General features: G+C 41.1%; 1 protein-coding gene across 1 annotated transcript in view; it reads left to right on the top strand.

Annotated features, from left to right (window-relative positions):
• CEP350 (centrosomal protein 350) overlaps positions 1 to 14,494 on the top strand; it is a 69,263-nt gene that overhangs the window by 19,181 nt on the left and 35,588 nt on the right. The window contains exons 9-19 of the mRNA XM_058808396.1: positions 2,817 to 2,960; positions 3,740 to 4,395; positions 4,744 to 4,865; positions 6,103 to 7,154; positions 7,768 to 7,921; positions 9,077 to 9,231; positions 10,117 to 10,306; positions 11,678 to 11,898; positions 12,018 to 12,181; positions 12,855 to 12,965; positions 13,204 to 13,335. Of these exons, the coding sequence (XP_058664379.1) occupies positions 2,817 to 2,960; positions 3,740 to 4,395; positions 4,744 to 4,865; positions 6,103 to 7,154; positions 7,768 to 7,921; positions 9,077 to 9,231; positions 10,117 to 10,306; positions 11,678 to 11,898; positions 12,018 to 12,181; positions 12,855 to 12,965; positions 13,204 to 13,335 (3,101 nt within the window). The remainder of the gene's footprint in view (positions 1 to 2,816; positions 2,961 to 3,739; positions 4,396 to 4,743; positions 4,866 to 6,102; positions 7,155 to 7,767; positions 7,922 to 9,076; positions 9,232 to 10,116; positions 10,307 to 11,677; positions 11,899 to 12,017; positions 12,182 to 12,854; positions 12,966 to 13,203; positions 13,336 to 14,494) is intronic.

Genomic DNA, 14,494 nt, shown 5'->3' with positions numbered 1-14,494 from the left:
TGCTGAGTTGCTTTCCTGTCAGGTGAGGAGGGGCTGCTGTCAAAGGTGTTCTCTGGGATGATTTCTCAGTGGGGAAGCAGAGAACAGGATGCTCCTGGTTTTTCTCTGGTTATTGTTCCCATGTTTCAAGTTATTGCTATTCTGCACCTTCAGTTCTGGCTTAACCCACTCCTGGCTTTTTCATTTGGTGAAAGAATGTAAACACACATTCCCTCAGTAGTCTTCCAAATCTTGGTATTTTAAAATAAATGTTTATTTCTTTTCCCAACTGATAACTTTTTTCCCCACTGTTGTCTGACAATTCCACTGATTGTTAAATACAATTTAAATTTAATTATTTGGAGAAGATGATGCGAGCAGGTTTCTCTAGAGCAGTGCCTTATAGAAGAAAATAAAATTAAACACATGTGGAATTCTGACAGTGCTTCTTAGTTTCCCAGTAGTGTGGATCTTTGATATTGGCAGCAAAATAATTAGGAAGACTTCCAGATGTGCTTTGTATTTGGTTTTAGTTTTCATACAAAGTGAGTAGCTATGGTTGCAATCACATACAGAGCAATTTCTTCTCTTCAAATATATTCAAGTTTAGGCACCTTTTGAACCCCTCTTAAGGTATTCTGTTTTTCCTTATGTACAGTGACCCATAATCTGTAAACATTTTGTAGAAATAAAAAGCAGCTTTAAAAATTATTACAAAGGATTTTTAGAGAGTGAATATGTGCTTCTGCATGCTGTAAATCCTGCTTGTGAATATTTTGTGGTAAGGAATACTAATACTTCAAGGGATAAGCATGGATTTACTCCCTCCTATGCTGATCAATCCCTGCCTAAGGAATCACACTCAGCTGTCTTATATCTTTATGACAGTTCCAAGTGAGGGAGGGGAACAGGACAACCCCAACAATGCCACCCTGTACCTGAGAGTGTTGTCCAGACCTTTCTTGAGCTCCATCAGTCTTGGTGCTGTGACCAGTTCCCTGGGGAGCCTGTTCAGTGCCCAAACACCCTCTGAATGAAGAATCCTTTCCTAATATCCAACCTAAGCCTCTCCTGACCCAACTTCAGGCCATTCCCTCAGGTCCTGTCACTGGTTTCCATGGAGAGGAGATCAGTGCCCACCCCTCTGCTTTCCCTTGTGAGGAAATCCTCTCTGCCTTCAAGGGAGCCAACAGCTGTAACCTCCAGCCCCTCCATTATATGCAAAGCCACCCCCTGTTATCATGGATTAAATCCATGGAAGATGATGGCCTGAAATCCCTGGAAGACAAGAGCCAGCTCCAAGTGTCATGTCCATGCTGGTCCATCCTCCTCCAGTCACTGCAGTAGGAAAGTGCTTACCATGGCCTAGGCTATGAATAGCCATGGCTCATGTTCTGCCCCCTTGGCATGTTTGACTTAAACAGCTGACTGGAGATGGAAGGTGACACTGCACACTGGCCCTTTAAACACACACAGAACTAAGTGAGAACAGTGAATTCTGCAGAGAACCCCTTTGGCTGATGCCTCTGTTTCAGAGAGGCTTGTAGTGACATGTTTCAAGTGACAGCTCTTTTATAAAATACTTGGATAATTTACAATGCAGGCAAGGAGTTCTGCTAGCAGAGGGTTGAGTAGTGGGCTGCAGACTTCTAGGTTAAAATAACAACAAGAAAAGGAGTTGGAAACTGAGGACTGGGATTGCCAAAACAATTATTCTGCTGTGCTGGATTTCACTTGACATTGTTGGTATCCTGTCTCAAAGTGCTCTTGGGCCCAGTACAGTGCCTTTTTTGTTTGGCTGTGGTGATCTCATGCTGCAGTGGCTGGGTTTCTTTAGGCAGAGCGCTTGGAGGTAGAGCCTGAAATGGAATTGTTAAAAATCAACTGCAAATTATATATTCAAGTTAGGTGCTTTACTGGCAATTAATACCCCTGAAAGGTCTGATTAATTTACAGATCATTAATTATGTGAATTACCTAATTAAATTTTCTTTTTTATACTGTGTTTTTCTCCAAAGCCATTTTCAGGCCATTATTAAAAATTAAAAAAAAAATAGTATTGGAAGTTAGTGTGTTGAAAAATCTATCATTTAATCTACCCAATATGAGGTAAAGATGCCACCATAACCAGTTGTTATCATTTAATTATACGTAGGATGATAAAATAATCCTAGAACATTTTGATTGGGTTTCTGTCACCTGCAAGGTATTTTGTCCTTGAATTAAGTATCAACCAATAGGGTTTATTCTTAACTGTTTTCAGTGCTGGAACAGAAGTCCCAGCTAAGGGACAGTGAGTTAGCATTGGTATAAAATATCTGCTGCTTGATATTTTTTAACCTCCTCACAAGACCTGTATCTCACCAATTAATTACCTGTAAAAGCCTTTAAAGTAGTTTTGGGGTTTTTTTCCTAGAGTATTAGCTAATATTATTTTGATAGGAAGCTTAAGGGGTTTTTATAACTCACCTCTTTTTGTTCCACTCATTACAACAATTTAGTTGCTTTTATGTTTTTATTGCTTATTTTCCATATTTCAGTAGTGGTGAATAGCTCTAGAAATATTCCCCCTGTCCTTAAAAGGCTTGTTTGTAGATTTTAGACCTGCATAACCCATTCTTCTTTTTTAAATCAGTTTTTGTAGGGCTTTAATGTGCTGCAGTGTGTTTTGGGTGTTACACTGGGACATCAGTGTTCTGGCTGTTTGCGTAACTGCAGCTGTACCACTAATGCAGAATTAAATGGTACAGAAATGATGAATGGCTGCAATGATACTTCTTTCTGATACCATGGCAAATCCTCTAGAGCTTGGCTTTTATTTATTCTTTGTTTTGAAGGTGGAAACTACGTGATAAGTGCATCCTCCTGGCGGGAGGGACAAAAGCTGGTAAAAAAGATCCTGGGTCCAGCTCCCAGAATAGAACAGGACAGAAGAGCTGTATCCAGTGACAGAACAGGCCGAGAGAGAGCTGCCAAGTCTAGTGAGTTGTTCTTTTATCACTGGACTTACTTCATGTTTCTTTATTATATAACACTGCATGTCTGCAGACTAGAGCAGACTTCTGAGATAGAATGTTCTGAGATAGGAGTTTCTTATCAAAATTGCTCCTATTTTTAACCTGGAATTTGTGGGAGGTGGGGGGAAAATCTTGCTCACAACCATGCATAAACTCTGTTCCTGTGTGCATTATGGACTTTTTTGGTGTTATGGTCCCTGCACATGGGACTTGAGGGGTGATATGTGCTGCAGGGGTGCTTGGGGTATCTGGAAAAGATGAGATATAAGCTGCAACTAAAAACATGGACCACCTGCAATCTGTCTTTGGTTCTTGAAACCAGTAGGGAAAGGAATGGGTAGATGGCCAGATGAATTTTGAAAGTGTGCTGTGCATAATCCATAAGCTGTTGTTGAGCATCCCAGTTTAACAGGGATTGTGGTTCTTCCAGATGCAGTATAATGTCATCCATGTGCATCATAAATATTCATTGATTCCTCCACCAGCCTTTTTCAGAGTTTATCCAGAATCTCAGGCAGGACAAATAAGGCATGTTGGGAACTGCTGTGCTTCATATGCCTGTGAGGTGGTGAGGCTGGTGAGAGTAGAAAGGATGTGGGCTCAGTCTGCCACGTTCAGACTGTGACACCAGATGAAGCAAAGACCTGTTTACAGTGAGATCTGCACTCCTCCCTCATTCTTCTTTTTGCAGCTATTTCCCAGATTTGATTGCTACCTGACATATTTGACATCTCATTCTTTAGCAGGCTGCATTGGAAGGACAGGTTCTGATTCTAGATTGGATGCTACCCGTAAAAGCTCTTCAAGAAGTTCTGAAAGGTCAAGAAGTAAAGTGCGGTCTGAGACCAATCTGAGAAAACTGGAAGCTGCTCTTCCAGGTCATAACCAAGAAGATCATGCCTCTGTAAACAAGGACTTCCTGCCCGTGGAGATACGTGGGATTCTTGATGACCTGCAGTTGGATTCCATGAGTACAAAGCAAGAGACAGATGTGGAAAAGCAGAATCAAAAACCTGTTTTGCCCACTCAAACTCTGAGGAGCCACAGTCCAACCAAAAGGAAACCAGACAAGGTAGCAGCCAGTGAGGAGCCTCAGGTGATCTCTAAGAAACGCCACTACGACAGCGATGAGGTTCGGCAGTACATCATCAGGCAGCAGGAGGAGAGGAAGAAGAAGCAGAATGAAGAGAAGAAAGCACAAAAGGAGGCAACAGAACAGAAGAACAAAAGGCTCCAAGAGCTCTACAGAAAGCAGAAGGAGGCTGTCACTAAAGTGAAGAATGTGCCTCCTCCTGAGCCTTCAGCAGCCAAACGGTTACAGGAAACCTATTCCAAACTCCTGCTGGAACGAACACTTTTAGAAGAGCCACCTCAGCAGCCTACAGTGCAGGAAACACAGGTACAGCTGATTCACTAACTTAAGGTCTTGCAGTTGTTTGCAGGAATAGGAGCTCGGATGTTTAGGGAGGCTGGGACTTGTGCTGTTCTGGTGGTTATCAGTTAAGAAAAAAGAACAAATCAAAATGTGTAGCTTTGCTTAAACAGAGTGATTTCAATGTACAGCCTCTTTGATAGTGGCTCTTTATTGGTCCAGCAAGGCCTACTAGAAAGTTGACTGGAAATCATCTTTCTATTTTAAAGAGAAGCTGAATTCTGGATATTAGCCTTTTCAATTGTAATGAGGCAAGAACTCCTAAACTCTGACACACTTTTGAAAATGCATTTTTCTGATTGTCTTCATCTCTAGCCCAGACCTGGTTATCAGCCATCTGGGGAATCTGACAAAGAAAACAAGGCTCAGGAGCGTCCTCCGAGTGCATCTTCCAGCAGTGACATGTCCCTTTCAGAACCACAGCTGCCACTACTGAGGTGAGCAAATGGGGCCTTGGGGGAGAGAGCAAAGTGCTCCTGCTTTCATCTCTGGGAGGGGAAAATAGCCTTGGCTCTGAGTTCCTGTTCCAGTGAGAGTAATTGTCTTTATATCAACTACAGCATTTTCCCGGCAGTAAAGAGGAAGCTGATGCAGGAAACCATATGAAAATTTTGGCTATGGCTGATTTGCCAGTAAATAGATAGTGTAAATAGATAAAGTGAATAGTGGGTTGCTGATAATGTTTTGTTGACATCAGTGGGATATGTATTTCATATTGGGACACTCTTATTTCCTCTGCCATTGTGCAAGATCATATGAATGTATTTGTTGGTTTTTCTTACTTGATTTGCTCAGTGTTGCTGTTTGATCTATTGTCTCGGATTCAGCCATTAGTTATTCTCTATGAAGTACCAAACACCTCTGCTTCTTGAAAGTAGCCTTTCCCTACTTCTTTTCATGCAGCTTTCACAATTTGGACTTGTTCAGTGTATTATCAAAATTTTCTTACTGCAAGTCAAGGTGCCTTACCAACCACTTAGATGTAAGGAACTAAAAATCCTGAAGTTTCTTGGTTATCCTTAATATCCCTGTTGTGCAAGTGTCTTCATTTTTAACTACATCATGTCTGCTTCTTAAATGTATACTTGCTTGAGAATCTGTACTTTGACTTAATAAGTGCAATGGCACCTGTTTCCCTTCTGGAACAGTTCAAGGAATGCCATGTACTACCATGTGTAGAATAAAATAAACAATATGGTAAATACTGTTAGTGTAACATCATAAAGAAAAGATATAATTACTAGTAGTAGAGGAGAGATGAGACTCACGGGACTGCTTAAGGTATTCAGAGACCCTCATAGTCATCAGAGAAGAAGTTTTTTTGGGGGACTTATTAGGTGTTCTGGACATGGGCAGGTGATAAGGAAAAAAAAATCCTTCCTTTTGGAGCCAGGAAGTTTTTGAAAAAGACTGCTGACAGTGAAAAACCCCAGCTTGTTAAAACCCTGAAACAAAGAGTACACCATCCATGGCATTTCAGATTTGGGAGGTGCTGTGTTGTTTGGTTTGTTGGTTTTTTTACTAAATAGCATTGTGTTTACTGTCCCATTCCCCCCCTCTCTGATTCCATCAAAAAGTATTTTGTCCTGAAATTAAATCTGTGGCAACAATGCTTTAATCTAAGACATCAATGCTCTTGTAAATCATCAACTAAATGTTGACTTTTCATTTCAGGAGTGATCTGATGGAGCCTCCATGGGTACAGCCAGACAGGTTGAGCCCAAGAGTGCAGCTCCCCCACCCACAAGCTCTCTTGGGCTCAAGTGGAGGCCCTGGTTCCCAGCACTGGAGTCTGGAGCAGATGGACCTTCTGTCAAAGGAGTGTGATGCAATGTTGGCAGGCAGGAGGAGCCATTCTGCCCCTGTGGGGTCCCTGGTGCCTCAGTTGTACATGAATTCATCTGCTGCACAGGAAAACCTCTTGGTAAAACCTTCTGCCAGCCAGTATAAGAGCAAATTAGATCGCCTTGAAGCTTTGAAAGCTACAGCTGCTTCCCTTTCTAGCAGGATTGAAACTGAAGCCAAAAAGTTGGCTGGTGCTGGTATCAACTATGGTACCACGTGGAACTCAGAATTTATGCAAGAAAACCAGGATGAGGGGCGGTGGGCAAAGGCTGTGAGTCCTCCTGTGAGGGAGGAAAATGAAAATATTTTTTCAGCCAGAATTCAAAGGATGTTGGGTGCCTGCGTGTCTCATACAGCCTTTGATGACAGCCTTCCTGGGGTAGGCAACCTTAGTGAGTTCAAAAAGCTGCCTGAGACCATCAGACCTCTTACTGATGTAATCAGCCTTGGATTGAGGTCTCCTGCTGCTAACAGGCATGAAGGGATCCTGGGACATTTATCCAAGAGGCAGATGGAATCCCCAGGGCGTGAGAGCCAGGCATATCCTCTGGGCAAAGCTGTTACTCCTCATGAGTCCAGCATTGACTCCATCAGTGAAGGGCCTCTCCTGAGTGATGAAAACCTCTCAGAAGAGGAAGGAGGCCAGCAAAAGCAGCTGCCACTGAAGATGCTGGAGACATTAAAAGAGAAGGATTTTTGCATTCGGGAGAGAAATGCTTTTGAGCCCATCAAGGAGTTTCAGAAAGCAGCTGAGAGATACTCCCCACTTTTCACTCAGACAAGTGACACACACAGCAAGGGGCCCTGGGAGGAGCTGGCAAAGGGAAGTCCTCACAGTGTCATCAACATCTTTGCAAAGAATTACCAACTTCATGGAAAAGGTAAAAATGGAAGCATTTCTCAAAGCTCTTGTGAATTTTCCCAGTCCTACTGCTCCATGCACTTGATACTTTACAGTTAAGGAATGTGCATTCAGAGGTCTCAAACATGAATCTGTGTAGGACATGATTTACAACTGTCTCATGCAGCATGCTCTTTTATTTTCATTTTTTATACAGTTTTTTTCCTCTTTTTGAGTACTTTGTCTCTACCCTGGAACTCCTCATTCTGAGGAGGAATGTTTCCTAAGAAGTTGATTTTTTCCTGTGGTTTTTCTCAATTCTTTTTTACCTTCATATTATTTTCTTTAAAGATGATTGCATGAAATTTTTCTGCAGATGGCTCTACTCTAAAGCACAGTGCTCTTCAAGAATGTTTTGGTTGGAGTAGGTTAATGAAGTAAAGAATTTGATAATTTACAAAAAGAGGAAGACTGTGCTTGTTATGTTGTGTTAAAACTGCCTTTGTGTTACAACAGCTGAACTGCTGTTCTCCTGACAAGAAAGGAAAACATTGTCACTCACAGTTGAGAGCATTTAAATTCCTATTACCTACTTGATGTATGTTTGTATTTGTTATAATCCTTGTCCCCTCCCCTCTCTCTGCACACCTCAGTGTTTGAAGAAAGGCTGAACGGGGGCTCTGCCCTCCTGCGCCCTCTGCTCCCTGCCATGAGCCCTCCCGAGAGCGTGGCTTCTTACGAGGATGACTTTGCCTCCTCTCAGGGAAGCAGCACTTTAACAGACAAAAAGATTTCACGTGACCTCAGGTAACTGTGTTAGACTTCCTAGAAAAATTAAAATGCAGAATTCAAGAGAAAATAGTTAACACAAGATTTGGTTCATAATGTGCTGGGTATCTTTTCTGCTGTGCTGTACTATACTAGTTGAAGTGTTAAAGTTCTTTCTTAGGACCTTGCAGTTAATAGAGCAGCCAACATAGTTAAGATGGAGTCCAGTATTCCTGTTTCCTGTCTAATTTTTGCTGTTCTTTAGTCTAGAGAGATAGCTTTAGACAAGATTATTTTCCTTTGTAGTCTGGTGAAGATTAGTTCTCTGACTTGTGTGGCTGCAAGTTCTCTGACTTGTGTGGCTGTAGTCTTGTAATTCAGAAAAAATAGAAAAGCTATTTTAAGTCTGAAAATGCCTTCAGTTCTTCAAAACTTTGTGGAAAATCTGTAATTGCTTTCAGTAAGCATTTGTCAGTGCTTACTTAGTAATGGATATATAAACTGTCTGTAAGAATTTTGAAAAGCTTTTGTTCAGATTAAAATTTGGAGACTCTAGATCCTAGACTCTCCATGTCTACTGCATGGCTTCCTGAATTTTCCAAGAGCCTCCTTTTTGTAATGAGCTATATTTATATCTTTTGGGCACCTTGGGGGAGGCTACAAGTGTGTTTGTGCCAGTGATACTTCAGAAGAAAAGAAGTTAAAAGGCACTTTGCACACTGAAAATGATTTGTTCTGATTAAATCTTCTTTCTTCTGCTGGTATTATTTGTGTATGATGCATTGGCATCTCTTTTTTGCAAGTCTTTTTTAATCCTTTATTGAAACTTCCTCTTATTTCTGGCAGCTGATATCTGTATGCCCAGAGATAATCTGACATGCAGTCACATTTTGAGTCATTCTTATGTTGTTCAGGTTTGCAGTCAAATAGCTCTTAAGAGTTAAAATTGGACAGGACACTTGTTATCCATCTTCTAGTGTTTCATATTATTGGAAGCATGTTTCAGTATGTCCAATATCATATCAAACTTCCCAATGCCTTAGCTGTCATAGCTTTTAATCTCAAAACCAAGGCTTTTCTAGATGGGCTGAGTAGTGCAGTTTAATCACCTGTCTCTAATTCAAAGTGTGGTAGTTTCCTTGTGTAACATGGGAGCTCTGAGTCCTTAATCACCATCAATATGCTTCTTTCTAGTGTTGGTGGCAGCAGTAATTCAAGCATTCAGGAAGAAATTCCCAGCAGGAAGTCTCCCCTTGAGCCTCCCCTTGGCTCTCAGCACTCGTCTGGACCCCGGTCTGCAGCGTCCTCTCGCTCCTCTGCTTCCTCCAGAAAGAGGGGGAAAAAGGAAAGTAAGTGCAACACTTGGCTGTGGAGGATCCTTTTTATTAAGGCTTTTCTTGTTAGGAAAATTGCAGTACTACATATCTGGAAATTTTAATCTAATACTGATAGAATGATTTATTCATTCCTCCAGTGATTCCTTCTTAGGTTCTTTTTTACTCTGGTTATTCTCTGACCTTAAAATACAGTAATTTAAAGTTGAATAAGCAAGAGATTGTTAACAGCATTGAAAAGTTTCCTTTCCTAAACTACCCTTCTAATAAATAAGTTAATTTTAATATCGTGTGGGAACTATCCTTAGATTCTGTGCTGAGAAAATGCAGATAGGTTTCTGAGTAATGGCCATATTTGTGAAGGTGACAACAAATTTGCCTGAATGCCTTAGTTTTCACCAGTGCACAAATTAGTAAATACATTGGTTTCTGTGGTAACCTGTACATTACAAAAGCATGAAGAAACTTGAGGCTTGGTGAACCTGTAGTATATAAGCAATGGGTAAAAAGCTAGATTTTAAGCCAATAGAAACATGACAAAATAGGATTAGGCATTCTAAATTAACTGTCTTCCTATTTTTTCAAAATTCTTTGCCTTTCCTCCCAAAAACTAGGCTGTATTCTGATTATTAGTAGTAAAGGATCAAATATGTGTTTTCCTTATTTAAACTGATAGCGTGCTGAGATGAAAGCTGAGTGAGAGTTTTGGCAGTGAACACAATATACAGAAGAGAATTCCTTGCCAATTCTACATTTCTTGCTTGTTGGATATATAGACTTGTATCTCAAAGGCTTCTTTAGTTGGGGAAAAACTTCTAAATTCATTGTTTTGGGGCTTGTGATGGTAAGGTATTCACATGTAGAACCAAACAAACTTTTGACACTATTGTTTTTTCTTAGGGTTGGATGCTTTCAATGGAAGCTCTCACCACTTTTCTGTGGAAGAAGATAAAATACCGTCTGAATTAGAGAGGGGATCCCAACAAGCTAAGAAATCCTTACTGAGTAGCAGAATTTCTAATAAAGAGCATGAGCAGAACCCAGATACAGACAGCACACTGGAAAACTTGTCTGGACACTCCCTGATGAGGTAACAGAATTGTTATGAGACTTTATGCAAATATAATGATGCTTGGTAATGTTACTGGCTGAGTCTTTGGATATGCAAAAGGGAAGTAACAGAAATGGCCAAATGTTAGTAGGATGTGCATGCAGAAAACATTTCTTCCCTGTATGTTAAATATGAAACCTGATGTCCTGTCATGTTCAGTACCTTAAGCATTGAAATAGAGTTTTTGTTTCCCTCTTCTGGAAAAGGTCAGTCAGGAATGTGTCAAGGTTTATTTAACCTGTGCAGTCACCTTTATTTTTTCAGTAGATACACAGACAGTTTTGGCTGTACTTGTGTTCAGCTAATGCTCACAAAGCCTATCCAGCTCTGTAAGTCGATGCCTTTTCAGATATTAACCCATCTTTGGAAAAGAATGTATTAAAAAAAGAAGGAAACATGTTTTCTGTTGCAACCTCTTTTTGTCTAGCTGAAAATGCAGTTTTTCTGCTAATTGTTCAGTGAAGATGGTTATGAAACACTTGGTTTTCACTACACTTTTTTTCTAAAAAGCATCAAACAAGATCAGTGATCTCTCATTCTGTGTTGGTTTAGAGCAGTTCTGAGGTATTGGCTTCTATGGTGACTGTTACTGGCATCCAGGATTGGGTTTGAAAGGTCCTTTGGCCTCCTGAGATGTGCCAAGTAAAGCAGAATGTCTTCCCAAAGGATTTAAACAGCCACTGTTAACCCTCTTCAGGCTAATAAAATTGAAATAGTAAATTTAAGAAGAATCTGTATCATTTTCTCTGTTTAAAAAAGAAATGTCGTCTCTCAAAAAGTGTTACCATAGTATCTTAAGAATTGTTCAAGTTAAGTTTTGGTCTCTATTGCATTTTAGGAGAGAGATTAAGACTCAGGGCAGTGGCTTGTCACAATCAGTTGCATCCATGTAAACTGTTCTGCAGCAGTTTACTATCAGCAGCAAACAGTTGCTGATAGTAAACTGTTCACTTTTTAAACTGCAGGTGCAGATGATTGCGTCCTGACTTTCTCATGCCAGATTCCTGACATGAAGCACTGAAACTGCTTGTCTGGTCATGTAGAACATGAAGGTGCTATGTTAATTAAAAAAAAAAAAAATTAATGTTTTTGTATGTGCTAACTAGGCTTAATAATTGGGGAAAAATAGGGTGCTCTAGAAACATAACTCTGAACTGCGATTTAGGGACAAAACCCCTCTCATGAGGCATTTCCTGAAAATGGACTGGACCTGTGCAAACTGAACAGACTGTGCCCTTTGCATGGGTCTGTTTGTGTGTAGGAATGAAAGAACAAGGTTATTCCTTTATTTTATCAAATGGCTGCATTAGGAGAATTATTAACTCCTTTTGGTTTTTGTTTCGCTGTCAGTTTCTCAGACAAGGGAAGACCCCAGAAGACACCGACTTCTTCCCCATCTTCTGGCTCCCAGAAAATGTTGCAGTTGGATTCTGCAGGCAGTGCAGCAGAAAGAGTCAAGTCACCTGCTGGCTTTTCTGGAGGTTCAGCCCCAGGGCTGAAGCCGAACGTGACCTTCCCTGATGGTGGCCTGGGAACCAGCAGGTCTGCAGCAGGAGCAGCCTCAGCAAGCGGTGAGTGTTTGTAAAATACTGCACCATGATGATGCCAGAGCAGCTGGAGCATTTTTCCTTGAGTGTTTGGTGTGGGAGCCTGGGGTGTGTGAGGGTGAGCAGTGTTTGTTGCCCTGCAGGGTGCATGCGCTTCTCCCCCGCGGGGCTGCAGCACCGGCTGTCGGCAGAGCTGAACTACCTGAGCGCTATCGAGGAGTCCGTGCGGCAGCTCTCGGACCTGGAGCGCGTGCGGGGCATCTCCCTCGCCCAGCAGGAGAGTGTTTCCTTGGCTCAGATTCTCAAGGTAATGGGGGAATGCTTCTTTGTCTTAATCTTTCTCTTCTTTTCTTTTATTGTTTGTTTGCAAAAAAATTTATCAAGTTAGGGCAAGTTAAGTTTTTGTTAGCAGTGCAGAGAAATCATAATGGGCATGATGGGGCATCTCTGCTAGTGGCCATTTTTTAGGATGAACATCTGTTATCTTTCTTAAGTTGACACCAAGGAAGTAGCTACTCTGGAATACATGTCATTAATATACTCTTTGCTGGAATCACTGTTTTAGTTGTGTTTCTTATTTTGGTTATATCCCTCAGATAAAAGCATGATTGTTTACTGGGTTTGATGTTGAGTTCCAGTGCCATGCAGTGTAGTTGTTTGGGCTGGATGATTTGTTTTATTCCACAAAAGCAATATTTTTTGGCAGATGTTTCCTTATGTTGACAAGGTTGTTTATTCTCGTTTGTTGAATTAATTGATCTCCTAAACTCCTTGCTGCACTGTGGTGGAAGAGTATGGGGAATGTGCATTGCCTCAAAAAGGAGGAGGGTCAGTGGGTTAAAAATTCTGTTTCAAGCAGAAGAGACACTCCCAGCAGAGTAGATCCAGATCTTTAAGAAGGTAGTTGCAACCAGTGGCTGAAGCAAGTCACATCTTTGTGTTTAACTTGTATGGTTAAAACTTGTTTTCCTGATCTGTAGGCACAACAGCAGCGCCATGAACGGGACTTGGCTCTTTGGAAAATCAAGGCTGAACAAGAAGCTCTAGAAAGTCAGAGACAAATGGAAGAGGCAAGGCAGAAGGCAGCCCAGGTAAGGCTGTCCTTCAAAAATACAGAGTGTGTAAGAGGCAAAATGTTGTAAGTAAATCCATGCCTACAGGTATTCTTAATCTGAAGCTGTGAACGTATGAAAGTACTAAAAGGGTTTAATACACTAAAAGAAACTCTCAAGGGCCTGCTTCAAACTTTTTTCTGCCAGATTTTGAGAAATAAATCTGTAGTTCCCATGGCCATTTTGAAGAGCTGACCTGTCTGTGTGTTCTGCCTAGGTCCATGCAGAGTCCCTGCAGCAGCTGGTGCAGTCACGGCAGGAGGCTGGGCAGGAGCCCCCGTGCAAGGCTGCAGCCAAACAGGCAGAACCTGCCCTGCTCTCTACAGATGCAGCTCACCAGCTCCGTGAGGTGAGGCCCCAGGGAGAGAGAAAAGCTGTTTTATTACTTTTTTGCCTTTTAAGTTATTTTCTGTTTGGTGTCATTCTTGGTACAACTTCTTCACTTTCATAGCATGACAAATGATAGGACTTCAAAGGAGCTTCTCTGGCATTGTTACTTGGAAGTCAATCAGCAGCTTTAAATCCCTATTCCATATTCTTATGATCTTCCAATTAATGAACTGTTAAGAAGTTTGTTCTTCAGGACAGATTGATGACAGTGAACAGATTGATGAAGTGAGCATCTTCAATTTGTAAGAGTTGCTCTCCATCAAGAATTGATCCTATATCTGTTTTGTGTGCAAATTAAATTAGAAAAGCAGAGAATTGCAGTTTTGCTTACTGCTGAAGGTAGAACAACAACAAATAAAATTAAAAAACAGGAGAAGGGACAATCTAGCAAAGCTCTTGACTTGGTACAGAGTTTGAAGTTTCCTCATTTTGAATCTCTTAGTTTTCAGGTTTTTGTATCAGTTTATCAGTTTTTATACTTCTTGTTTCCAGTATGTAGCAGCTGCTTCAAACATGGATAAGGAACACAGTAACAAAGAAATGCTCTTAGTCCATCACAGTTTAGAAATCACTGTGACTGTGGGTCAGTATTATGGGATGGAGTGCAAAAGGCTGATGAGTGTGAACAGAACTGTTTCTTCACAGCTCGTGCACATGTTGGTGCTCACCAGGGCTGCTTTTATGATGAGTAATGGGATTGTAGAATAATACTGATGTACTTATTCTGGGTTCTGTCAAATATGTGAAGTTTCAATAATATTTGAGTAGACAAGAATGGGTTAAAGGAGCAGAAAAGCTCAGACACCTCAAATAGATGCAGTGTATTGGTCATTGAGAGTAGGTACTGAAGTCTTGGATAAAGACAAGGAAACATTTGTAGTTTTCAGAGCTAAAGTGGGTAGAAACCAGTTAAGAAACAACGGAGAAGAAGCAGAGAAGACAGCTTTTATTTGGTGTAGGGTTTTAACCTCATCAAGTTTTGACTGGAGTTTGTAGTCTAAGAGGTGCTGAAGAGGCTGCTGGGGTGGGTCAGCAGAGTAGCTTTTCCATCTCTGTTCACAAATGACTTCAGGTACTCAGTTGAACAGCCATTTGTTTTAACTGGAGTGCAGCAGTGG

Source organism: Ammospiza caudacuta, chromosome 7 (genome assembly GCF_027887145.1).
Source record: "Ammospiza caudacuta isolate bAmmCau1 chromosome 7, bAmmCau1.pri, whole genome shotgun sequence".
Classification (NCBI taxonomy): domain Eukaryota; kingdom Metazoa; phylum Chordata; class Aves; order Passeriformes; family Passerellidae; genus Ammospiza; species Ammospiza caudacuta.
The sequence above is the reverse complement of the archived record's forward strand: the minus strand, read 5'-3'. Positions and strand labels throughout refer to the sequence as shown.